This window comes from Cavia porcellus, unplaced genomic scaffold (assembly GCF_034190915.1).
Source record: "Cavia porcellus strain 051 isolate PalLab524CR breed Dunkin Hartley unplaced genomic scaffold, mCavPor4.1 scaffold_9, whole genome shotgun sequence".
NCBI lineage: Eukaryota > Metazoa > Chordata > Mammalia > Rodentia > Caviidae > Cavia > Cavia porcellus.
The window spans coordinates 61,343,421-61,371,103 of record NW_026947492.1 but is presented as its reverse complement, the minus strand read 5'-3'; the positions used below and the strand labels follow the sequence as shown (position 1 = coordinate 61,371,103).

The 27,683-nt window shown below is 37.4% G+C and overlaps 1 protein-coding gene across 2 annotated transcripts in view; it reads left to right on the top strand.

Annotated features, from left to right (window-relative positions):
• Mrpl48 (mitochondrial ribosomal protein L48) overlaps window positions 1-27,683 on the top strand; it is a 58,355-nt gene that overhangs the window by 15,076 nt on the left and 15,596 nt on the right. For both annotated transcript variants that reach the window (XM_063256511.1, XM_003463403.5), the window contains 2 exons: window positions 6,994-7,082; window positions 21,247-21,416. In XM_063256511.1, coding sequence (XP_063112581.1) covers window positions 6,994-7,082; window positions 21,247-21,416 — 259 coding nt within the window. The remainder of the gene's footprint in view (window positions 1-6,993; window positions 7,083-21,246; window positions 21,417-27,683) is intronic.

Here is a 27,683-nt window from a genome sequence, read left to right as displayed (position 1 = left end):
GGCCCATGCATGGTACTGGTTCCCAGCCTTGGCTTGTTTGCTGGTGTGCTTTTGTTCTGTCCCTCTCACAGTCCACAAATGGCACTGCTTATAGGAAGAGGCTTGGGTCTAGCCGTTCCCAGTCCAGTGGCAGCCTGTGTGTGGTGCTGGTTTCCAGACTGGGCTTGTTTGCTGGTGTGTTTTTGTTCTGTCTTGCCCCAGTCCACGAATGGCACTGACTCACAGGGAAAGGATTGGGTCTACCTGTTCCCAGTTCGACAGCAGCCTATGTTTCCCAGACTCTATATACTATTATTTTGTAGGACAAAGTGCGAAGGATTAATTTTTGTTTGTTTGTATTAGGAATTGAATTGAGGACCTTGTGCTCGCCAGGCAGGCGCTTATGCCACTGAGCTATATCCTCAGCCGTTGTTTTGTTTTTTGAGATAGGATCTCGCTATATAGTTCATGCTGGCCTTCAACCATTATGTAGCCCAGGCTGACCTCAAACTCATGTCAGTTCTCTTGCCTCAGCCTCCTGAGTGCTGGGATTACAGGTGGCAATGCCATGCCCAGCAGGTGCTAGGGACTGAACCCAGGGCCTTGCACATACAGAACATATTCCACCACTGAGTGATACTTCTAGCCTTATTATATATCTTTCAGAAAAAAAAAATTTTTTTAGAAAAATTTAATACACATGTGAAGATATATTATTGTATTTATATGACAGTACTTAATGCTGGACATTTAGGCTTTTTAAAGTTTTTGGCTATTTATAAAATTGCTGCAGCAACCATTTTTATATATCTTGTAAATTTGTTCCTGTACATTTATGCAATAAATTCTTGGAATTGAAATTGCTGAGTCAGTAAAGTATGAACTGAAAATTTTGGTATTGTCAGATTGCCCTTCGGAGAAATTCTGTTAATTTATATTTGTATTTTCTGGCTCAAGCTGAGTTTTATAAAATCTTTTTTTTTTTTTCCGAGAGAAGTATTATATCTCATTTTAATTTGCATTTCTTGAGAGAATTTGTCATCTCTTTTTTTAATCAGTACTAGGGATCGAACTCATGACCACCTGCTTACACGGCAGGCACTTATGCCACTGAGCTAAATCCCCAGCCCCGAGAATTTGTTATCTTTTCATGTTTATTTTTAATCTGCACCTTTATTTTTTCCTTATTTTCTATTGAATTATTTATTTTTTCATTTTCTTGTTGTTGTTTTTGTTTGTTTTGAGACAGATTCCTGCTATGTAGTGCAGTTTGGCCTCAAACTTGCTTCTGTAGCCCTGGCTGGCCTCACACTTGTGGGAGTCCTCCTGCCTCAACCTCCCATGTGTGCTGGGATTATGGTTGTTGTACACCACCACACTTGGCAATTTTTTTAAATTTCTAATTTGTAAGAAATTTTAATATAGTTCTTAGATATTAAGAAAATAAGCAATTTTTAATTTTTTGTTCTTTGTATTTTTCCCAGTCAGCTGTCCCTTGACTTTGTTTTTTGCTGAACAGCTTTACATTTATTTATTTATTTATTTATTGTCTTTTTTGTTTTTATCGGTACCAGGGATCGAACTCACGTCTGCCTACTTGCAAGGCAGGCACTTATGCCGCCGAGCTAAGTCACCAGCCTCCCAGCTTTACATTTTTATATAGCTTACTTTACTGAGTTGTGATTTCTAGTTGGTTTTTTTTTTCATTTTGAGACAAGGTTTCATTGTGCAATTCAGGCTGACCTTGAACTCACTTTTTAGCCCAGGTTGGCCTCAAACTTGCAGTCCTCTTGTCTCAGCTTCCCATGAGCTGGGATAGATTGTATTTTATTGAAAGAAGGCAACTTTGTTGTTTTCCCCCTTTTTTCTTTCCAAGATTTTAACCCAGGGAAACCATGGATCAAACTTAAGCCTTTTACATGCTAGGTACACACAGTACTACTGAGCTGAATCTACAGCTGTGGCATTTTTTATAGGTTCTTTGAAATATCTTTAAAGACACATATTTGAAAAGTGATTGTAATTATGTTCAGAAAAGTAGAAGGAGCTGTGGCCTATTCCTACGTTCACATTTCCACCTTATGTGTGGGCCCATGGTACTATCCCAGCTGGCTATATCTAAGAAAGGACCTAATTTTGGCAACCATCTTTTCCTTATTAATTTAAATCTAACAGAGAGATAAGTCTTTTTTTGGACAAGAACTAGAAGGAGTAGAAAGGAAAAGAGGGAAAGATAATAAAAAAAGATTTAAGAGGGGCTGGGGATTTAGCTCAGCGGTACAAGTACCTGCCTGGCAAGTGCAAGGTCATGAGTTCCATCCCAGGTATCAGAAAAATGAAAACAAAAACAAAAAGATATTTAAGACATGTTAGGTACATGTAACCAACTCTTCTCAGTGAATGTAATCATTACTGCAACATACTAGCAACAAGTAGAAATAAAATTTCCATTTAAAAGAGTCAGGTAGAAATAAATATAAGGAGAACACTAAAGAGGTTAAAGGTAGGGAGCTTAGAATGTGTTTAATGCAGCATGAGCAAAAAGAGCAGACAAACCTGATATACTCAAAGTCCAAGTAATTAGAAGAACTGAAAGGATTATGAACAGAAATTTTGATTAAAATAAAAATGTGGGCAGCTGCCAGGGACAAATCATTGTGGATTGTCTTGGTAAAATACTTCAAGAACCATTTTTTGTTTTTTGTTTTTAAATATTCATTCACTGAACATATGCTGTTTGCCAGGCATTTGCATTGTCTCTGCCTTTTGAGGTACTTAATATCTATTGAATGCAAAGAATATACTGTAATTAGATTTTTGACTAGGACTATCCCAGTTTTCCTGTCTTTCTCACATTTCAGCCATTGTTCCAATTTATGAGAAGAGATAAATAAAACAAAGTTGTTTATCCCCATCCTGGATTGGTAGGCTTCTTTCCCACTTTAGTAAACAGATACTCTAGGACAGTTGTCTTTGGCAGATACAAAGGAAAGCAAAGTGAAGGGGAAGAAATCGACTTGTGCTTACATCTAATAATTGTGGTAACGGAAAGATTTTCAAATCCTCCTTTTGAAACATGGGGCTTTTTGTCTTAGTGCAAAGTGGCATTTTCTCTTACAAAATTGTAATGTTAATGTGACAACAGGAAACAGCTTAATGACACAAAGTAAAGGGAAAGAATCCAATTAAATTTACTGGAAATCAGAAGCTTTTAAATTCATACATTTTACTATTAAAACAACTAATTTAACAATTTAACCAAACCTTTCATTTAAGGGAAGGAAATGGTTAATTTAGCAGTGGTTTGAACCAGCTTTTTAATTAACCAGTTGCTCTAATTATAGGAATTGTCACAAACTGAATTTAAAGTCTCCTTTCCAAGGGCACTCCTGCAAATGAGACACTGAGACAAGCATTTGAAGCTCTTTCAAGTTCAAATGTATCATTATCTCAAAGACCAGTTTTCCTTCCCTATTTTGAAATCACTAGTGGGCTTCCAAGCAGGTCTGCTTACTGACGAACACAGCCATTTCCTTTTTTGGACTCTAATCCTGCTCCCTGGACCCTCACTGCAGAGAGAGACTGGGCATGGTGGTGCATGCCTATAAGCCCAGAATTCAGAAGCCTGAGGCAGGAGGGTTGCTGTGAATTTGAGGTCAGCCTAGGCTACATAGTGAGTTCAAGCCTGAATTACAGAGCAAAACCCTGTCTCAAAAAAAAAAAAAAAAAAAAAAAAAGTTAGCTCTGTCTTTCTCTGGGCACCCACAACGTTGTTCTCATCTACACTAAAATACTTTGTACTGCAAGAGGTAATTATCTGCTTTCCTATCATCATTCCTTATGTACCTTGAGTTTCTCATGAGAAAGTAGCGTATTTTATATTTGTAACTATCTGAGATATAGTTGTCAAGTAATGTGTAGCATAATATCCCTAGATTGTCTTGACAAAATACATTATTGATATAGGGGAATGAAACTCCCAATTTTCTATATGTCTGTTACGAGTTTGTGTTTCTCTAAAGTCAGAGAATGAATTTTAGGAGCATTAATTTTAGTTGAGTTTTTTTTTTTTTTGGCATTCAATCTGAAGCAGTGCAAGAGATAAGGAGACAAAGTATGAAGGGGCCTTTAATGAGGGGGCATGGGAGAGGCTGCAGAGAAATGCAGAGGCTCTCTTGCTAGACAAAGGGCTGGGGGCTGCTAATATTAACTCTCATTTGGGGTGGTGCTAAACTAGCTGGTGACAATGGAGCAGGAGTGATGTTTTATCTAGAGACTGTGGAGCCTTTGGCCCCAGCAGGAAGGAAAGGCAGGAAATCTATTTTTGGGTCTGGAGTACCAAAGGAAGAAGATGGATAAGGTATCTTTTTATGGTTTCCTCACCATGTTGGACCTCTGCTATGACGATTGGCAGATTTATGTGGCTAAAACCCTATCAAAGAGCAGAATATATTTATTGAGAGAAAGAAAGCTTCTGTCTGGGAGAGAGAGAGGAGTCTTGAGAAGGTTGCCAAAGACAATGCCTTTTATAGAGTAAAACCGTGGGATGAGATGAATCCAAGATGGGGAAAACATGGGAACTGGCAAGGTGGGCATAAGGGGGGACAGAACTGTAGTCAACCAGTGAGATTAACTGTTCGCATAAAATTGACTACATTAGGGACAAATGGGGAAACAAGTCACATAGCAAGTGGGCCTGCTTAAAGAGCAGTAACTTCCTTTAGAGGTTGGGATGGTGACTCCTGGCTTCCTCAAGTTGATCCATACCTATTTAGAATATCAATCCCAGATGTTTATACTTAGGGTATGGTTGCATTTGTTTTGCCTTTTGTGTGGAGACCTGGCCCACAGTGGGAGGTGTCTATCTCCTCCAAAGTTTCAAGGTATCTGGTCTTCTGCATTGGCTCCTTTTAGGGCCCAGCCCTGACCGATTGCCTATAATATTTTTAACTAATTCAGTTGCCTATAACATAATGAGGATTGTAAATGTGGAGAAGTTCAGTGAAGCCAGGGCTATGTCTGATTGACCTGATATACAGTAGACTTTCTTAGAATCCCATTTTAGATGCATGTTGGCACATACCTGTAATATTAGCTACTTTAGAAATTATAGCAGGAGGGTTCAGAGTTCAAGGCTAGCCTGGGAGACTTAGTCATAACTTGTCTCAATAAGATTAAAAAGGGTTGGGGGGGGGGCTGGGGATTTAGCTCAGTGGCATAAGCACCTGCCTTGCAAGCAGGCAGTCGTGAGTTCAATCCCTGGTACCGATAAAAACCAAAAAGACCAAAAAAAAAAAAAAAAAAAAAAAAAAAGGGTTAGAGGTATAGCTTATTGAATGCCTGCTTACCAGTGTTCAAACTCTAGTTCCACCACCTTCTGTTACCCCTTGAAGAGTGATGACCCTAAAGAGATGAGGGCAGAATCAGAGGAATTAGGAGGAAAGGGAGCAGAACCTAGACTAGGACTTCTCTAGAAAATAGAGAATGAGCAAGACAGAGGCAGGCATAGCAGACCTGTGCAGAGCTGGTTCCAGTGGAAGGGTGGAGATAAAGCACTGAGACCAGACCTAGGAAATAACAGCTAGCCAGACTTCGTATTCTAGAAATTCTGGGGTGATGACCAAGGACAGTGGTGGTAAACCTATGGCATGTGAGCCCAGCAGGCTGCTTGTATCATTGAAAGTTCTGAAATGTTTACCATCATTGACTGAGGAGTTATGGATATAGGCTGGGCAGTCAGGTGGACTGAAGTTTGTTTATTTTAATATTTTAATAATGAAAGTTTTTTTTTTTTTTTGGTCTTTTTCATTTTTTTATCGGTACCAGGGATCGAACTCACAACCGCCTGCTTGCAAGGCAGGTGCTTATGCCACTGAGCTAACCCCCCAGCCCAATAATGAAAGTTCTTAACATAATAGCCATCAAATTCAGCTAATTGAACATTGATAGGATATTTTTATATAATCTACCATTCCTATTACAGTTTTGTTATTCAGCAGAATAGTATCTTTCACAAAACATTTCTTTAAGTACAGGATTACTGCACTGTAGGGTTGCGATTACATTCAGTTGCCATGTATCCTTTGATCTGGATTAATAGGCATTACATTTTACCTTTTAAAAATTATCAATAGGTGATGTATCTGTATATGGTTAGCTGTGTATTTAAAATTCACTTAGAGCAATAGAATAACCAACTACTATTTGTCTGGATGTTCTGATTATAATTGAGGGGTTAAAATGGGTCTCTGAAAGTTAGTTTTTTTAAAAAATGAGTTATTTCTCCAGGTCCCACATGCTGAGAGTAGACACCCCCTGCCTCCTAGTTGTCTAATGGGCAATGGGCCAGCCTGTCTAAATTTGCACATGTACATGTTCTGGATTTTCTTCTACTCATTCTATAAGTTGGAATATTTTTGTGCTCTTCAGGGGGGGATGATTTTTCCATTTTAATGGCCTTTTCTTGCACCGTTGATGTTGAGTGATCAAATGAAACCAGATAGACCCCACATTTCAGGCCCCAGACTAAGTTCACCAGCAACATGTTAGGCGAGCAGTCTATTGTAGAACTACATCCCTAATTCTAAATGATTTTTAAAACTTTGTAGAACTCTATGATCCTATTTTTTGCTGATAATTTTTTGCTGCCTGCTTCTTTCTCTATATAATACCCATTGAAGAACTTCAAAAGAATTATTGCCTGTTGAAGAACAAGGGATGAGAGTCCCATGAGAATATATTTTTGTCTCCCTCTTTGCAATGGCTTTTGCAGGAGAAAGTGTTTCAAAGAAAGATGGGTGGTTGGGACTGGATGTATTCCAGGGGTTAAAAGGAGAGAAAAGGAGGGCAAACTGAGGCTCTATCCAGGATCAAGAAATAACAGATGGCTTAAATCATCCAGAGGCCTGCTAGGCCCAAATCTTTCTAGCTCTGCTGTGGAGAATTTGTCTCCTAACTTACTTTCTATTCCTTGAGGAGCTTAGAAAAAGGTTTGTCTTATTTTCTCTGTTTCAGGTGGTGTTCTACTGAATATCAATCGTCAGTACAGAAGTAAGCCCACTCATGGCATTGGAAGATACAAGCACCTAATTATAGCAGAAGAGGTAAGGAGCGAGGGATTGCCTTAGAAAAGGATAGTGTGAAACTTTTGCAAAGACCTGACAATCCCATGAACATAGGCTGGATGATATTGGAGATAGAAAAGATAGGGAGTTAGCCCTCAGTCCACTTTGTTTATTTAGTTTGGTATTATGCAGAATAGATATGTTTTTACTGACTACCAATTTTTCTGTAGGCCGTATTATCACATTAAAAAACCAGTAGTTTGACTTTATTATTTATGACAATTAAAAAATGAATAAAATCTTCTTGGTCCTTAATTCAGTATGGACTTTCTGAGGAAAAATGATGACTTTATATTAGTTGAATGAATGATGTGTGGCAAATAGATATTTTCAACCAAATAGTTGATTTTTATAGTATTTGCAGATTTAAATTATTCATGTGTTTCTTGAATCTATATCACTGATAACTAGAAGTTACTTCTAAGCATTATGCAATTATTTTGCTCATTTCTCTGCCTTACCTGCAGAGAAATGGTGGTCGCTAAATTTCTCTTTGTGTGCAGAGGATTTTATGATGAATGTATACAACACTGGCCTGAAACTCAAAAGACCTAGGTTTGAGTCTTGATTCTATCATTTTCCATAAATGACATAGCTGGGAGATTTTGCTATTCTACTTGAGGAAACTTCAACAATCTTGGTTCTTTAGCACATTTTAATGCTTCTGTACAATGATACACATCCCCCATTGCTTCTCTCTGAATCCAAACCATTGTATTTGGGCCTCAAAAGTCATTAAACTTGCCATATTTTCTTAAGTGTCATCCTCCTATTAAGGAATTTCATGAGAAGAACATTCATATTTGAGGACTGTGGCAGGCAGCCTCCCAGCAGAAAACATTCTACTAAAATTGTTTTATTGAAACAAGAAGAATTTTGCATTGGAACCAGGAAATTTGTGTTCTAGGCTTGATTCTACTACTTTTCAAGTTTGTGACTTTGGGTAAACTAATCTTACCTGCCTAGGCCTGGTGTGTCTTGAAATCACATGTAAAAATATATTTTGTGTCCAATTTTTTGGAAAGAGAGTTTTATTAGAACCCCCCCACCTCCACCCTTATGCATAGTAGGCAAGCTGAGTTACTTCCTCAGCCCCCATACATTTTATCAGATTCTTCACAAAAGTTGAGAAACTTTGGATGAGAATATTTTCAAAAGTTTTCTACTGAGATACAATGATGCCATGAAGGAAAATACGTAGAAATGATGCATAGATTATTATGCTCTTAGGCAGAAAATGACAGGTGATGAAAGGAAGATAAAAAGTGCTATTGAAATTCAGAAGGAGTGATTTACATCTATTTTACACCATGACATTTTAGAGTAAGTTGTTTTATTTTTAAGACATCCCTCTTTAAAAAATCCCTCATGAATTAGTGGGAAAGGAAATTAATTTTTTTTGAGTGAAATTTTTCTTTTCTTAATTTCTTGGGAAGTCATGGATGGTGGTATATACCTGTAGTTTCAGAACTCTGGGATGCTGAGGCAGGCAAATTCAAGCTCAGCTGGGTCAATTAGCAATTTAACAAGACCCTGTCTCGAAAGAAATACTATATGTATAGGTATGTGTATGTATATGTATATCTATGTGAATGGGTATGAGTATATGTATATCTGTCTCTCCTTGGGATCCTCCTTGTAAGATAATTTTCAGCATGTCATACTCTGTGCTCTTACCTGCTCCTTGGCTTGGTATGAAAGCAGTCTTAATGCCATCTGTCCTCATCTTTTTTTCCAGCTTTTTCACCCATTTCACATACTGTAACAATTGTATTTGAGCCTTTTTCATCCATATTACCTCACTGTTTTCAGGCCTCTCACATGTCATTCTGCCTATTTAGAAGACCTTTCCCTTTTCTTCACCTGGCAGATTTGTTCTTTACCTTTAAAATGGTTAAATGAATCTCCCCTTCTAAGAAACCTTGAATTTCCTGCACTGGATAATTTGTCCTATGGTGATCTGCCAGTGTTCCTTGAGTTTCCATTGTCCTAGCACTCATTGTCTAGGTTTAAGCATCTGTTTTGATTATTGTCTCACCTTCTCAGTTATGAGATACTAAGGATAGAGGGCATTACACATTGTTCTCTGTATCCTCAGTGTCCAGTATTGGGTCTGGCATCAAGCAAAGGACAGTAAATATTGATCAAGTTGAACTTAAACATAGTTATTGGAACTGTTCTGAGGTTTCAGAAATCAGTGCTGGAAAACACATCCCATTGTTTGCAAATAGCTGGCTCCAGGTGACCTTGGTTGCTTGACGGAGTTGTGCTCCCTTTGGTTAGGGCTGTAGGTTTTTCTCTGGTGCCATGCAGTGTCCCCAAGTGGCCAGCACAGTAGTACTAGATAGGGCTGGAAGCTAACCTAGGCTCCTGTTTCCTGCATAGAATAACTTCATTTTATAATTTATTAGAGGCTCTGTCCAAAGTGCCTGTCACTTGTAAACACCCACCTCCAACCTGGGCAAGGACTAGACTGGATAAACAAAACAGAATCTCATATGGCCTCCGTTCCCTCCTAAGCCAAGAGCCAAGAAAAAGCAGTAATTCCTACTTTTCCTTCTCTTCATCTCAGACTAGCTCACTTTGAGCCCAACATACTTGAGACAAGAGTTAATGGTTTTGTTCATACATGAAGTAAGTAGCCCTTATTTCATTTTTTTTCCTTATTTCATTTTTGATGGTATAATCCATCTTCTCCTTTTAAAGATTCTACTCAATCTTACAACTTCTGAACTTGGGGGAAGAGTAGGCATCCATTTCTCATCAGCTTTCCTTGTTGGTACTAGTTATGCCTCTTTCTTACATGGCCTGTTTTGTTCATCTAAATTGGTTCTCATCCCTCTAGGGATGTTCTTCTTCTTTTTTTTTTTTTTTTTGTCTTTTTCCTTTTTATCGGTACCAGGGATCAAACTCACGACTGCCTGCTTGCAAGGCAGGCGCTTATGCCGCTGAGCTAAACCTCCAGCCCCTAAGCTAAACCTCCAGCCCCTTCTGAGGATGTTCTTATCTTTGATACTTCTCTAAGGAGATAGTGAGATGAAAACAAAATTTTGTCTTGCTTGGTGACATATACCAGTAATCTCAGCTACTCATGAGGTTGAGTTAGGAAGGTCACAAATTCAAGGTCATTCTGGGCAACTCAGCAAGACTCTACCTCAAAGTAAAATAAAATAATTTAAAAAGGGCTATCAGTGGTAGAGTGCTTGCCTACCATGTATAAGATCCCATGTTCAGTCTTCAGTATTGCAAAAATAAACATTGGAAGTTTTTTTTTTTTTTTTGATACTGGGAATTGATCTCAGGATATTATGCTTGTCAGGCAGGTGCTTATGCTGCTGATTTTCTCTCTTTATAGAATGTAGAAAATAAAAAGTGCTCTAAAGGATACAACTGCAAGTGTGTTTAGGGGTGTTAAATAGATGACCATATTAATGTTTTTGGTTGGATCATTGAACACAACTGTTTGCAGTCTCACTGTTTGAATGTCCACTTTGTATGCTTTGATACTGTGACTTGAGCAACTATCTCTAAGATGATAATGAGTAATCTATTAACTGGGGATTTCTTACCGTTTTTTTTTTTTTTGTAGTTCTGTATTACTTGTACCCTTACAATGCTTTGTTTTGTTTTTTCTCTTTTTCCTTTTAAATAAAATTTTAAAAAAGGAAAAAAAAAGAATGTAGAAAATGCCTTTTATTTGGAAATTTTGTGCTATTTTTACTATTGACCTCGAGGTATTAGTCATTTCTGATGCTTATTTATTTTGTCATAGCACTCATATATAGATGAGTATTTGTGACCACAATCTTTGAGGAGACTGGAATTATTCCCAGAAAATTCACTGCGTCAGAGTTTCTTTATGCTTGCACTCTTAGCTTTCTGGGAACAAAAAGATTGGTATTGCCAGCTTAATGATTTTAGGACTAGACACAGATTGCAGGAAGACTGCTTTATACCAACATTCATGTTTTCTTCCAAATCTATTTTTTATAACTCAGTGAAAAGAAAAAACCTCTGTTGAGCATCTGCTATGTGCTAGGTATTATGCTAAACATTGATGATGTTCAGATGAGTGAAACTTGGTCTTTTTCTACAAAAAGCATAGTTCCAGGAAAGTTAATTCTCCAAAATATAACAAAATACATATGATAAGTGCTTTATTAGAGAAATTAACTAAATGTTAAAGAGGCAAAGATATAGAAGCAATTCTGTTATCATGTTGTACATAGTAAATATACAACTTTATCTGGCAATTGCAAGTGAATGAATGCAACAATGTTCCCTAAATCAGTGTTACATGGATCCTTGACACTGGGTATATAAACTGAGCAAGACACTCTTCCAGGTATATCCATTTGATTGGAGTAGGTGGTAACTGTGAGTTGTCAATGAAATAAGAAAATTTATTGGAGCTTTTCCAGGCGTAGGAAGTGACTTCTATGAAGAGCTGACTTAGCCCGTACTGTCAGAGCCCCTGGTCTCCAGCCCACTGGGAATCGGTCCTTGCCTTACCTGTTATGCCAAATTATTACCATGTGGGATTTTAGAGGAGTTCATATTTGATATGAATAATAGTAATGATTCCTTTCTCTTTTCTAAGTGCTTTCACATATGTTGTATCAACCTTGCAAACCATATACCCTTGCAATACTGGTGGTCCTAGAGATGAATTCTTCCTCTACTTTAATAAATCCTCCCCATTTAATTAATTTGTTTATTTATTTATTTTAAGGTTTTTTTTAATTTTAAAGGTAATAAAATCCAACAAAACAAAACAGAACAAAGCCAGTCAAAACAAAACAGCAATATTGGTACAGAACTTCAAAGGAGGATACTAGGAAAATAACAGTAGCTACCATAGTATATCTTGTTATCTTCATAATAGTTGTCCATTCCATCAGGTGTAGTAAAATAAAACCAAAAACAAAATAGAATAAAACCAATCAATACAGAATATTGGAGAACCAGTGGCTACCCAAGACCTGGCCATATTGGGACTTAGGCAGCTGCATAAGAAAGCAATTTGCGCACCCTCTTGGTAAGTACCCTTGGCGCCAGCTGGGAGGAGAACCAGTCAGTGGCTACTGGTGCAGGGACTGAGAATCAAATGTTTCCCCTCACCATCAGCCACTGGGGACAGCGTTCTGAGCATCTCTTGGAAGGATGACCATATGCAATATAAATATAGCAAATACGGGGGATTTCCTTCTATGTTCTGTTTGAAGGCAAAGATTATTTTCCCTGTTGTGTTTTGTAATGATTGTTTTGCTCTATTCAGTATTCTCCTTCAATTGATTTTACGGTGTTCTGTAATTGGTTTGATTTTGCTATACCTAATTGACTGGACAACTATTGTGAAGTTAATGAAATATGCTATAGTACATATTACTACTATCCCAGTATCCTGCTTTGAAGTTCTGTACCAGTGTTACTACATTGTCTCAATTGGCTTTGTTCTGTCTTGTTCTGTTGTATTTTTACTACATTCAAAATAAAATTTAAAACCCCAGAATATTGAATAAAGCAAAACAATGAGAACAAAGCAAAACAGTGAGAACAATATTGAATTTCAAAGCAAGGTAGAAGAAAATCCCCCATATTTACTATATTGCATACTATCATCCTCCCAAGAGATGCTGAGAGTACTGTCCCCAAGCCCGCAAAGTCAACCAGAAAATATAAGCATTTAGTTGCCTTATGTACCTTAGTTGCTATCAGCTCAGCCTGTCCTCTGAACCAGTGGATTGCTTGGGGTTTTCTCAGCCTGTGCGCCTGTAGGGTCACAGGAGGCCCTGGTTTTTCTCTTTTTGGAAGCCTTGTGGCTTGCACGGATTACCAGAAAGGCTGGCTGTTTGTCTTCTTGTTGGATCCTCCCAGTCCCGGTATGAAAGATTCTTAGGAGGCCTGACTTTTTTCTCAGTACTCCCCATTTTAGAAAAACATTAAATGTACAGAATTTTATAAATTCCAAAATTTTATTCCATTTGTTTTCCTTGATGAAAATAAACATTTGCAGAGAAACTCTGCAGGTATGTTTTTATATTTTTCTTGAGACACAGAAGGTCACTTTGAGTTCGAGCCCAGCCTCAACTACAGAATGAGACCAGTCTGAATTATACAGTGAGACTTTGTCTTCTAAATAAATAAATAAATAAAAATAAAAATTATTCAACAAACTTCAAGGCTCAGCATCTCTCCACCTTTGCCCCCAATGTCTGCCCTCCTTGTCTATTAAACTCCTATTTGTCTCATTGCTGGGACAAAATATCTGACACACAAAGTTAAAGGAGGAAAGATGTGTTTTGACTCACAGTTTGTAGAGGTTTCAGTCCATAATCAGTTCACTCCAAAGCAGGGTGGCATAGTGGAGGGCATCACAGAAGAGAAACACTTCATGGCAGGCACAAGGCAGTGCAAGCAGCAAGCAACAAGTGACCAGCAACAATCATTTCTGTTTCCTTTATTTTATGCAGGCTTCCCACCCTGGGTAGCACCTAACACTCAGGGTGGAACAGCCTTAACCTTAGCATGGCACCATGAATCACTCCCATCCTTGATCCCAGCAGCACACACCCTAGGTCCAGCCCCACCTATGAGCACATAAGGCTTTGGAGGGATGTCTACGTACAGGCCATGATAGTACATTGATAAATATTCCATGATGTTTTATGTAATTTTTAAAGGCCCTTTATAACCAGAAGAAATTTGAAAAACTTGCCTTTTATCAGTTGTTCTATGTAGTAGGCAGGTGAGAAAAGGAAACTGATTGAGGAATAGTAGCAAATGACAGAACCAAAATCAGATTTCACTTCAGTTCAATTCAACATGTAATATTGCTGAGGTCTAAGAATAGAAAGATGAATGAGACATAGTGCTTTTTTATATGAATTGAGATATAGTGGTTTGCTACTACAATAGATAGTTCTTTCTCACATAATAGTATAAATGGATACCCTAGCCCAGTGATTGGGAACCTTTTAGAGCTTTCAGCACTATAAATACCCTACTGAGGCCTGCATGTCATAGGTTCGCTCCTCCTGCCCCAGCCTTTTTTCTTCCCTACGTCTCTTAATGCTTCTCTCATGAGCTTAGATGGCTGCTTCCATCTGAGCCATCATATCCACACTTCAACCAGCAGGAAGTGGAAGCAGTGGGCATGGTTCTTTCCACTAAGAGTATATCCTAGAAACTATACACATCATTTCTGCTCTTACCCCACTGGCCAGAACTTGGTCACATAAACATACCTAGCCACAAGATTGATTGGGGAAATGTCATAGTTATTGTGAATGATCATGTGCCTACCTAAATCCAGAAGTTCTGTTAATAAAGGAAATAGATATTGAAGAAACTGACTGGCTCTGCGCAATGTCCTTAGAGGATGATAAGATAGAGGTTGAGAGAACTGCCTTGGATTTAGGCAAACCTGTGTTAAACATTCAGCTCTGATACTTATAGTTGTGTGTCCCTGGGCATATTATTTAACTTTTCTAAGCCATAACTTCATTGACTTTAAGTAGGAAAATATACTTCCCAATGTTGCTGGGAGGAGTAAGTTAAATGAGAACCCTTTAAGTGCTTAGCACAGTATCAAAACATTGTGCCTACAAGTGATGAAGATGATGATGATGATAATGATGATGATACCATTAGTTTTTTTTTTTTTATGCTCCCATAGCACTTTGGTCTCCTTTCAAAATATGCACTTTTCACTGGGTATTTAGCTTAGAATGAGTTTGATCTCTGGTACCAAAAAAACCCAAAACACTGGAAAAAAAACCCAAAATATGTACTTCTTATAATTACTTATTCTACAAATGCCTTTTCCGATAGATTGCTAGCTTCAGACAGCAGGAATTATGCTGTCTCATTATCATATCTGTAATGTTAACCCGACTTAGGCTCATCACCAGTGGTCAGTAAATATTTATTGGATAAGTTAATACATGTGATAAGTGATAGTGTTGGATGTGGAAGGGATGCTGTGGGAACACACAGAAGAAGTACTAATTCCCTTGAGGAACCAGGGAAAACTTGGGATTACAAGTGTGCACTACTGCACTCACCCTATAGCACTAAATTTTGATGATTGAGAGTAGTTCTCTACCACCTTTATCCTAGCCTCCCTCCTTTCCCTGTCTCGCTTTCAGGTATAGAGTGGGCTTCCCAAGTATAGCTCTGTTCATGTGCATTCCTTATGCACATATCTTTGATAACTCCCAATAACACTCATGGAGATGTGAACTCAGTAGGAATAGAGAGAATAGGATGGATGTGAGAAAATTTATGCAGATGAAATTACAGTGCCTGTTGTCTAGTATTATACGCAGTTAAGCTCTTGCTGCCTGTGCTGTACCTTGGCTAAAAACTGAATATGTAAGATCACAATAGGCTCCTTATGATCTGCATCTGTCCAGGCATATCTAGGCCAACATGGAAAAGCAAGGCAGATGCCAAGAGGAATACTGGAATCAGCTTTCTTTCTTTATTCACCTCAAGGAACACGTTTGAAGAACCCTGGCATTTTCCTTGGCTAAGCCTCTTCTAGGGTTCAGGGAAGCTCTTCCCCACTCTGCTGGAAAATTTTAGCTGCACTCCATTATATTCAGTATTTAGTATTCCTTACAGCTCTGACTGCAGTGCTGTCATGAGCTTTCCTTGCTGAACATTTGGGCAAGGTTATGGTAGGCTCTGAAGAAGAGAGAACAATGCCTCTGCACCTTGGTGATTAGTCTCTAAAATTGGCTTCTCACAGCAAGGTTTATTACCCTATAACTGGTAAAAACTAGTTATGCAGAGGCTACTGTGAAAAAATTCATTCGTTCTTTCTTTCTTTCTTTCTTTTTTTTTTTTTTTTGAGACAATCTTGCTGTGTTATTCAGGCCATCCTAGAACTCACTATGTAGTCCAGGATGGCCTTGAACTTGAGTCCATCTTTCTGGTCAGCCTCAAGTGCAGTTACTGTAGTTGTGTGCCACCGAGGCTCGCAGATCCTGTCTTTAAAAAGTTCTTGGATCTGTCCCACCTGGCTCTGTGACTCTAGAGGACATATTTAATCTTGCTGGGCTTTGTATTTTTCCCACACAAAGATAAAGAATCAGCACAAAATCATCCCTAAATTCCTTCTGGTTCTAAAATTCTAAAATAGTGATTTATCATGTATTTTCTGTCTATTAAGCATGTTCTAGCTATGAGTAGTAAGCAAATACACATAATAATAAAAATGAAGGTTTATTCAGTGTTTAAATAAGAAGGATTTTTTTTAAGGAAGAGAGAAAGAGAAAGAAAAAGGAGGGAGGAAGGAAAGAAGGAAAAAAAAAGAAAAAAAGTCATAAGCTAGGTGTGATTATATATACCTGTAATCCCAGTACTCTGAGAACCTGAAGCAAGAGGATTTTAAATTGATGTCAAACCTGGGCAGGGTAGCAATTTAGCAAGACCTTGTCTCAAAATAGGGCTGAGAATGTAGTTTAGTGCAGAGACTTGAAATGTAGATTCCTTTTAAATCCTGAGTGCTAGCCGCCCAACTCTCTCACAGGCATCCTATGATACTAATATTGTTGTACATCCTTTCAGAGATATTTTGTGAATGTGTAAGCAAATTAATACATATATATATATATAATTAAATACATACATAATATCTGTTCCCTCCCATCATGTTCCCTCCCTGCATGTTTTGCAATATTTTGAATATGCTATTCTACAGTCTGATTTTATCATTTAATTTGTCTTAAAGATCTTTCCACATTAGTGCATGAAAGAAGTTTCTTATATCTGAATAATTTAGTAATTTAGTTAACAGGTTCATCTCTTGATGAACATTTAGGTTAGATTATTTTCAATAGAGAAGCTTTCTTCTCTATTGTTTATATATACATGTTGTGTCAAGTACTTTTTTTAGGCCTCCTCCTAACTTTTTACAGCAGCTTTACAGGTTAATAAATAGTGAAGCAGGGGGCTGGGGATTTAGTTCAGTGGTATAAGCGCCTGCCTTGCAAGCAGGCAGTCGTGAGTTCGATCCCTGGTACTGATTTTAAAAAATAAATAAATAAATAGTGAAGCAATACTTTATGTGAAAGGAAAAGATAGTCATAAAATAATTGTTCTATCTCTTAGTTTTTGAAAGTAAGGCTCTATAATTAGTTGGAAAATTTCAGAGCTAGGAGGGCTAGAAGAAAATTCTGTTTCCCTGTTGATTTTCTTTGAGAGTATTAGAAAAATGTATGTAAAATTTTGCATATAGGAAAAAGAAACTTTTACATATATGTTTTTAAAATTTGAATTTGTCTATAGATTCTAGAGTAAGAATCGTTTGTTTGTTTTCTTTTTTCTTTTTCTTTTTTTTTTTTTAACCAAGGATTGAACTCATGACCTCAAACTTACCAGGTAAGGGCCCAGGTTTTAGATCAGTGGCAGAAGCACCTGCCTGGCAAGTGCAAGGTTGTGAGTTCAATGCCTAATACCAAAAAATAAATAAGTAACCTTACCAGGCAAGTGCTAGAAACACTGAGCCAAGCTGGTTTTGAACTCAAAATGATCTCAGTTGCTTCCGCCTTCTTAGTGTTGGGACTACAGATGTGCACTACCATGCCCAGCAGAGTTTTAAATGTAGGTTGGGAGTGACCACTTATTTTGCATGTGCAAGGCCCTAAGTTTGATCTCTAAAACTGGAAAAACAAATAACAGAATCCTTTAGTTTACCCTAATTCTATCATTTACAAGATGAAAAACAAAAAGAATATACATAGGTTGAGATCTGCACCAGACAGGGCTGTGTGTGCAAGAGTTATATATTTGGGGCTGCAGATTGCTGTTTTTACAAATGCCGAAATGGCTGGTTGTGCTTGTACACACCTGTAATCCCAGGGCTCAAGAGGCTGAGGCAGGAGGCTCATTGCAAGTTCAAGACTAGCCTGGGCTACAAAATGAGCTCAAGACCAGACTGAACTGCATAGCGAGACCCTGTCTCAAAAGACAAAAAAAAAAGGGGGCTGGGGATTTAGCTTAGCGGCATAAGCACCTGTCTGGCAAGCGCAAGGTTGCGAGTTTGATCCGCGGTACCAAAAAACAACAACCACAAAAAGACAAAAGAATAAAAATTAAAAAAAAAAAAAAAAGAATACAGAAATGCTGAGCATGGTACTGCATGCCTATAATCTCAGCATTTGGGAGATTAAGGCAGGAGAATTGTTGCAAGTTCAAGGCCAGCCTGAACTACTTAGTGAGATCTTGTCTCAGAAATAAATAAATAAATAAATAAATGCAGGGAAATGATGGAAGTGGCCAGTACAGCAGGTTATCATGGAGATAGCTCCTCAAGCCAAGATGCCTGCTGTTTTTGTTTTATTTTATTTTATTTTGGTACTAGGAATTGAATCCAGGATATGGTGCTTGCCAGGCAAGTACTGTGTCACTGAGCTATATTCTCAGCCCCCGTGGTACCTGATCTGAACAAGGGGAAGTACCTAGTGCCTTCTGACATGGTTGGCCAGTTTTACTTCTTAATCTGGAAGAAACTGATTAAGAACACCCAAAGACCCCTTATTCGCTGTCAACATCCCTCCCATTAGTGTTACTTGGGCCACCCATACGAGAACACCCCATGAGGAAGACTACTTTCTGTCTGTGGCCCAACAGGGATGAGAGTCTATGGGAAGTGATCAGTAGAGACCAGAAGATGGGAGCACCTGGAGAGGGGTGCAAGTGAGACAGGGTTAGAGAGGAAGGGCTCCCACTGTGAAGAAGGCAGGAAATGAAGATGTTGGAAACACTGCATACACTGTCATATTTTTTTCCTGCTTCCTTAGTTAGGAACAGAGCTGCTGGTTGGCTTTAATAGAGTGATGGGGATAACATCATCATTTCATAGTATTGCCAAGAATTAGGTTTTCTGTGATTTCATAGAGGAGTCAGGAGGTGGGCAAATTAAGGCCAGACATAAATACAGTTTAGCAGTGGCTATTGTGATTTTCCTCACTATAGCCCACCCTGCTTCCTCCTTTATTTTGCTTTATCCTTTTACTCAGCCCAAGCTTGCTCTGCAGAGCCAGTTTCTCTGTCACTCTTTCCTTTTGGGGGAAATCTGTGATTGTTCTTTCACCTTAGGTTCTTGTATAATGAAGTTAATGCTGTCAGGCCAAGAAAATAAAATAATCATTTATCTTAAAATCAAGAAAGAAAGAAGGGGAGGAATGAAGGGAGAGGAAGGGAAAAAAATGGGAGAAAAGAAAAAAAAAATAAAAAGAGAAACCAAAGACTAGATATGGGAAGTGAGGTGAGTCTCAAAACACAGTAATGCCCCAAGCACCTTAAACCATCTGATTTTTGACAAAGGGGCCAATAATATAAACTGAGATAAAGATAGTTTCCTTAACAAATGGTGCTGGGAAAACTGGTTGTCCATGGGCAGATAAATCTAGATCCATATTTCTCACTCTGTACTAAAATCAAATAAAAATAGATTTATAAAAATAGAAACACTTGAGCCCAGCATGGTGGCACATGCCTGTAATCTCAGCATTCAGGAGGCTGAGGCAGAAGATTCACAGTGAGCTCAAGGTCAGTGTGAACTACATGCGAAGGCCTTGTTTTTTTTTTTAAAAAAAAAAGGAAAATGAGTAGAAATATTGAATCTACTGGAAGAAAAACATTGATAAAACTCCTAAGGACATAGGCATAGCCAAGGACTTCTGAACAGAGCCCCAGTTGTACAAGATGTAATACCAAGAACCAACAAATGGAATCAAATCAAATTGAAAAGCTTCCATGTAGCAACAAATATAACCAACAAAGTGAAGAGACAATCGATAGAATAGGAATAATGTTTTGGATCTCAAAAAATTAGACCATCCCAAAATAAAAGATCCAGTTAAAAAAAGGGGCATAAATAAATAAATAGAAACTTTTCAGACGAACAACAAATGGCCTTTAAATACATGAAAGTTGTTCAGCATCTTTGGCTATTAAAGGAGTAGTAATGTTGATAGTTTACCTTACTCTAGTAAGAATGGCTATTATCAAAGACAACAAATGCTGACAAGGTTTTTGGGGAAAAAAGAACTCAGTAACCCTGTTGGTGGGAATGTAAACTAGTACAACCACTGTGGAAATCAGTATAGCGATTTCTCAAAAAACTAAAAATAGAAATTCCTTTTGACTCTGCTATATCTCGACTAGGTATCTTCCCAGGTTAGCTGAAGTCCTCATATTACAGTGATACATGCATACCCCATGTTTATAGTTGCACAGCTCACAATAGCTAAATCAGGGAACTGGCCTGTATGTTCAACAGATGAATGGGTGAAGAAAATATGTTGCATATACACATGGAGTACTACTTAGCCATAAGAACACAAAGTTAGGGGCTGGGGATTTAGCTCAGCGGCATAAGCGCCTGCCTTGTAAGCAGGCAGTCATGAGTTCGATCCCTGGTACCGATAAAAAGGAAAAAGACAAAAAAAAAAAAAATTAAAAAAAAAAGAACACAAAGTTGAGTCATTTGTAGGAAAATGGATGGATCTTGGGGCATAATACCACGTGAAATAAATTAGATACAGAGGTTAAATATTAGATGATTTCTCTAATATGAGAAACTCAATATAAATAATTTGAAGAGCTAAAATAGGCATATTAAGAAACAAGGAGGTATAGAGATGAGAAGGGATCTGGAGAAGGGGAGATGAAGTGAAAATGATCAAACGGTGGATAGATAGATGGATTATAAACAATGTAATCAGTGAATATTGCAAATGTATCCTAATAAAATTTCTTAAAAGCATAAATTAATGGCAGAAAACTGTCACATAATTCTTGTTAAAGTAATGCCAGCAATATTTTCTCTTGTACTGACTGATATCACAGCTTAGATTGCTCAAAAAAGCTACTCATTCCTTCCCAAGAGAACTTCAACTTGTAGGTAAGGGTAACCTGAGAGAAAAATGGTAACAAATGTATTCAAGGGCTGAGGATTTGGCTCAGTGGTTTAAGCACCTGTCTGACAAGCACGATGTTGTGAGTTCAATCCCTGGTACCAAAAAAAATTATTCAAAAGATTTATTTTAAAAAATATATCCAGATGGCATGATTAGAGTTTATTGTACAATACTTTAGTTTATTTTCTTTTTTTTTTATTTGTTTTCAGCCCAAAAAGAAGAGGGGAAAAGTAGAAGTGAGACCCATTAATCTGGGGACAGATTATGAATATGGAGTTTTAAACATTCACCTGACTGCGTATGACATGACCCTGGCAGAGAGTTATTCGCAGTATGTGCACAATCTTTGCAACCATCTCTCCATCAAAGTTGAGGAAAGGTAGGAAGAACACCCTTGAATGGGATATGCTTGGTATAGATAGCATGTTCTGCTTCCTTTTACTGATTCAGGTTTTTGTGAGATAATTTATACAAAGTAAAATTCATTTTTTAAGGTACATAGTTGGCCATAATCAAGATAGAGAACTTTTTCATTCTCAAAAAGTACTTGGGCTGAGGATTTAGCTCAGTGGCATTAAGTGCCTGCCTTACAAGCGTGCAATCATGAGTTCGATCCCCAGTACCAAAAAAAAAAGTTCTTTCATTTTCCTGTGTAGTCATTCCCTCGCCCTGCACCTGCAACTCAAACCTCTGGCAATCACTGAGCAATTTTCTGTCCATGTTGATTTAATTTCTTCAGGGTGTTATGCAAATGGAATCATACAGCCAGATGTGATGGCACATGCCTGTAATCTCAGCACTCAGGAGGGTGAGAGAGAAGGATCACCATGAGCCTGGACTACCTAGTGAATTTAAGTCCAGCCTGAATTACAGAGTGAGACCTTGTCTCAAAAAACAAAAACAAAAACAAAAACAAAAACAAAAACAACAAACAGACAAAAAACCAAGAAAAACAATAAACAGATAAAAGAAATCACACAGTGTTTGGCTGTTTGTTGCTGAAAAGAGCCTGATGGTATTTTGTTAGGATTGTGTTGAATCTATAGATCAGTTTGGGAACAATTGAAATTTTAACATAATATATTTTTCCATTTACTTGAGTATTCATTTTCTTTTCTGCTTTTCATATATGCTCTGGATTTCCTGGAAAACTGTTGAATAAGTAAACTAACATTCACTGATTTCCTGCTTTGGCCAGGCACTTTGGAAATCTTATCTTATTCTTTCAAACAGTATAGAATGTTCAATAGTTTACCTTAAATAACATTAAATCACATGGCTCTAGACTTCTTTCTTTTTTACTTTTTTTCTTCCTTTTTAAATTCTCATTCAACCTAATTATGTCAAGGAGAAACTCCTAGAATGGTGCTGGCATGTCCTTAACATTGATCTAGCAGTTCATAATCTTTGTAACACAAAGGGGACCTCAGGCTGAGAATCTTTTGACTGGTATCCAGCTAGAATTTTATAACATTATTTTGTTTTCATTGTGTTTATTTTTAACATACCTTCTGTTTATGACAACTGATATGGATTTTCTATTTACAGTTATAAAATCAGGCCTATTGAACTATAATTCACATTCAATAAAATTCACTCTTTTGCTCCTAGAGCTTTCACTGAAATACGCAGTAAATATTATCAGAGTCATGATATAGAGCATTTCCTTCAACCCAAAAAGTTCCCTCCTCCCCTGTAGATGGAACTTTCTCCCATTCTCAGTTAACTACTGATACAGTTTCTGTCTCTACAATTTTGCTTTTTCCAGAATATCATATAAATGCAAAAATACCCTATTTCTGAATTGTTGACTTTGTATCCAATTGGGTTATTAAATCTTAGAAGTTTTTAGGTGGAGTTTTAGGGGTCTTCTAGTAGAGTATCATGTCAGCTACAAATAATAATAATTTAACTTCTTCCTTTCATAACCTTATTCCTTTTATTTCTTTCTCTTATCTAATTGCTCTGGCTAATGTTTCCAGAGCTATATTGAATAAGAGTGGTGACAGTGGACATCCTTGTTTTGTTCCTAATTTTAAAGTGAAAGCTTTTGGGTTTTGTCCATTTTGTATGATGTTGGCTGTTGGTTTGTCATAAATGGCTTTTATCAGATTGCAATAAAGGCTGTCTAGTCTAATTTTCTGTACGGTTTTTATTATGAGTGGGTGTAGGACTTTGTCAAATGCTTTTTCTGCATCTATTGAGATGAGTATATGGTTTTTGTCCTTGGTTTTGTTAAATAGTGTACTACATTTATTGATCTGTGTATAAGTTGAACCATCAGTGGCATGAATCCTACTTGATCATGGCCTTCATGATCATTCATTGTGTTTTGTTTGTCAGTATCATATTGAGGATTTTTGCATCCCTGTTTATTAGGGAAACTGGCCTGTAGTCTTCTGTTTTGGTTGGGTCTTTCTCTGGTTTTGGTATCAGGGTAATGCTTGCTTTCAGGAATGAATTTAGGAGTATTGCTTCCCTTTTACTTTCATAAAAAAGTTTGAGAAGTAGCAGCATTAGGTCTTTTCTAAATTTCTTGTAGAATTTAGCAGTGAATTCTTCAGCCTAGGCTTTTCTTTGTTGGTCAGTATTTTTTTTTTTTTTTTTTTTTTTTTTTGGTCTTTTTCCTTTTTATCGGTACCGGGGATTGAACTCACGACTGCCTGCTTGCAAGGCAGGCGCTTATGCCGCTTATGCCGCTGAGCTAAATCCCCAGCCCCTTGTTGGTCAGTTTTGAATTACATCTTCAGTTTCATTGACTGATACTGGTTTATTTAGAATTTTTATATCTTGATTTAAGTTATTCATATGTATCTAGGTATCTGTGCATTTTTTCTGTGTTTTCCATTTTATTAGAATACAGGTTCTTGATGTAGATATTAATAATCTGGATTTCTGCAGGATCTGTTGTGACTTTATATTTTTTGTTCCTAAATGCATGGATTTGAATCTTTCCTTTCTTTTTGAAATGGTTAACTAAGGATTGTCAATTTTATTTAATCTTTTAAAAAAACAACTCTTTGATTCATTGTATTATTTTCTTAGTTTCCATTTCATTAATTTCTGCTCTAATCTTTATAATTTCCTGCAAATGAACTTTGGGCTTGACTTGCTCTTTTAGAAGCTTGAGGTTCATCATTAGGTTGCTTATTTGAGCACACTGTTTTTTTTTTTTTTTTTTTATTGGTACCAGGGATCGAACTCATGACTGCCTGCTTACAAGGCAGGCGCTTATGCCGCTGAGCTAAATCCCCAGCCCCGAGCACACTCTTTTTTTGACATGGGAATTCACTGCTATAAATTTTCCTTGCAAGACTACTTTTATTGTGTCCTGTAAGTTCCAGTATATTGTGCTAGAATTATCATTGAATTGTAGAAACTGCCTAATTTCTTCTTTAATTTTATCTGTGAGCACTGGTTATTCAAGAAGGTTTTAGGTAATTTCCATGTGTTTCTGAAGTTCTTATGGTTTCTTTTGCACTGATTTTCAATTTCATTGCACTATTGTCTGATAATATACATGGGATAATTTCTGTCTTGGTTATTTTTTCTAGGTTGAAACAAAATAACTGATGCCTAAAATGAAGGAAGGAAAGGTTTATTAGCTTACAGTTGTTGAAAGTTTCACTCCATACTCAGCTGGCTCCAAGGCAGGGTGGTGTGGCTAAGGGGGAGCTATTTATGGCAGCCGCAGCTACAAGAGCAAAAAGGGCAAAAAAAGGAAAAGCATGCCTCCTTCCCTCCCTTGTACTGTATGCCAGCTACCCTTCCCTTGGTGGGTACAGCACTCGCACTGCCAATCCCAGCACTAGATAACAAAACAATCACAAACGCTAGATTCAGCTATCTGCATGACTGTGTGAGGCCTGGAGGGGCATCCAAACACAAACCATAACAACTTCAGTTCTTCGCATTTACTTAACCATGTTCTGTAAGCTAATATGTAGTCTGTTTTAGAGAATATCTTGTGTGCATCGAGAATGTATATTCTGATATTGTGAGGCAAAACACTATAGGCATCTACTAAATCTGTTCAAGAGTTCAAAAGTTTGGTGCAGTTTGGGTATTTCTTTGTTTTTTTCAATATTCACTTGGATCCAATCTTTGTTGTTTTTTTGTCTAATCTATTTGTGACACTAGGGTATTGAAAACCCTCAATACAATTGTTTATTTGATTTTTCACATCTGTTAATATTTGTTTTATGTATTTGGGCACATTGGTATTCGATGCATATATATTTATGATTGTTATCTGTTTCTGTTGGATTGTTCCCTTTTCAAGGGTGTAGTGACCTTCTTTACTTCTCTTAATGAGTCTTGGCTTAAAATTTACTTTGTCAAGAAATAGAATAGCTAAAAAAAAAAAAAGAAGAAACAAATAGAATAGCTGCCCCTGCTTTTTTGTTCTTGTCAAATAGAGTGTTATGTTATTCTTCTTTGCATCATCTAGCAGCTGTTGGATTGATTTTTTGTGATCCCTTGCTATTTTAAAGAAATCTTTCTTTTTATGGTCACTAATTGCAACCCTGTCTTCCATATATGATATTCTAGCCTCACATTGACTTATCCTGCTGTGAATACTTTTAATGGAATTTTAAATCTCCTTAAGAGCTGTTTGAATTTGAATTTGTTTCATGGAGTCCATTTCTCTTTTATGTTGGGCATTCATGGTTTCCATCATTTTCCTAAGATCCTCTATTTTTATATCTGTATCTGCTCTAGAGTCACTAACCACATCTTTCATTATGGTCACCCTCTCTAATTTTTTGAGAAATTATTTCTGAGCCTCATTCATCTGCTTTTTTACTTTTGCTGTTACCACTTCAGAGATTCTAAGTGGCTGGCTTTCAAACTGTTCACCTCACTGGTCCCTGGGTTTTGTTTTAGTGAGTTGGAAGTCTTGGGGTTACATCTTGCTTAAGTGTCTTCTCATTTTTTATTTTATTTTTTTAATTCCTGGGTTGATGTATGTAAATTGCCTATGGTAAACAGCTTTATTGATAGTATTTAGAACTTGTAGGAAATGACTGCTTTTCAGAGATATCTTCCAAGTATAGCTGACTTTGGGTTTTGAGTCTGTTGCAAGATCTTACCTCTTCAGTTTACTGGGGATGAGAAGTTGCTGATAATTTGGCCTAGTTCCTGGTTCTTTTGCACTATCCTATTGTATTTTTTATGATCCTTAGGCAGTCTCAGTCTTGGCATATGAGGGAGAACAACTGATTAGAACAATTGTGTCACCTTGGCTAAGTAGTACAATCAACAATAACAATAGCATTGAACACAGCTAGAAAGTGACAAACTGTGATAACTATTAATTTGGCACCTTTAACTGTATAAACTAGATTTTTGTTTATATAACAAAACCTAAAACAAACCAGAAAATTGTATACAGTAAATATGTCTTCAATATGGCAATATTCCCTCAGGAGAGAAAATTATAAAAGGGTTATGGGGAAAAATAGAAGAGGCAGAGATTAGAAGCAGGGCTGGAGGACAAAGAAAGATTACACAAATTTGAGGGAACTGGTGAGGAAGACAGGAGGCAAAGAAAGAAGAAATAAAAACAAGATCAAAACAGAATAACCACAAAAAAGCTAAAGAACAAACAATCCAAAAAAAAAAACAAACAAACAAAAAAAAAAAGAAACAAAAAAGAGAAGAAAAAAGAAAAAAGAAAAAAAACGTTCACAGCTGGGCTTGGTGACACACACCTATAATCCTAGCACTCAGAAGGCTGAGGCAGGAGAATCCTTGTGAGTTCAAGACCAGCCTGGGCTACAAAGTGGGCTCAAGGCCAACCTGAACCGCATACTGAGACCATCTCAAAAAAAAAAAAAAAAAATCCACTTCAGGGCATGGCTCAGCTGCCTCTGGTAGAAAAAGTGGGCAGGGGGGCTGGGGATTTAGCTCAGCGGCATAAGCATCTGCCTTGCAAGCAGACGGTTGTGAGTTCAATCCCCGGTACTAATAAAAATGAAAAAGACAAAAAAAAAAAAAAAAAAAAGAAAAGAAAAAAGAAAAAGTGGGCAGGAAGAAAGCATCACTTGCCATGTCCTTTTGCATTGAGGTTGCACTCTTCACTCTTGGATTTCAGTTTTTCCTTCAGATTCTTGCTGAGTCCTGGAGACCTGCTTCTCTCCTTTTCTGCCTCACATTGCTATATACCAGCACAGACTACAAGTCTCAGGCTGTTTCTCTGTTGTTCTCCACTCTTCCATTTTCCTGTAAGTCTCAGTATTTTTCTTTTTGATTCTGCCTTCTTTCATGTAGTGTTTTTGAGATTCATCCATGTCATTGCATATGTCAATTACTTTATTCCTTTTTGTTGCTGAACAACATTTTGTCTTGAAAAGATGTACCCAGTCTATCTTTCTACTGATTGACAGATATTTGTGGCTAGGTGTGGTGGTGCACACCTGTGATCTCAGCACTTGAGAGGCTGAGGCAGGGGATCATTGTGAATTTAAGAACAGCCTGGACTATATAGTAAGTTCAAGGCCAGCCTGAACTGCATAGTGAGACTCCTTTTAAAAAATGTGTCTTTCCCAATTTGGGACAATTTTGAATAAAGATATTATAGCCATGTACATACAGGTCTTTGTGAAAATATATTTTTCATTTCTTTAGACATGATTGCCAATTC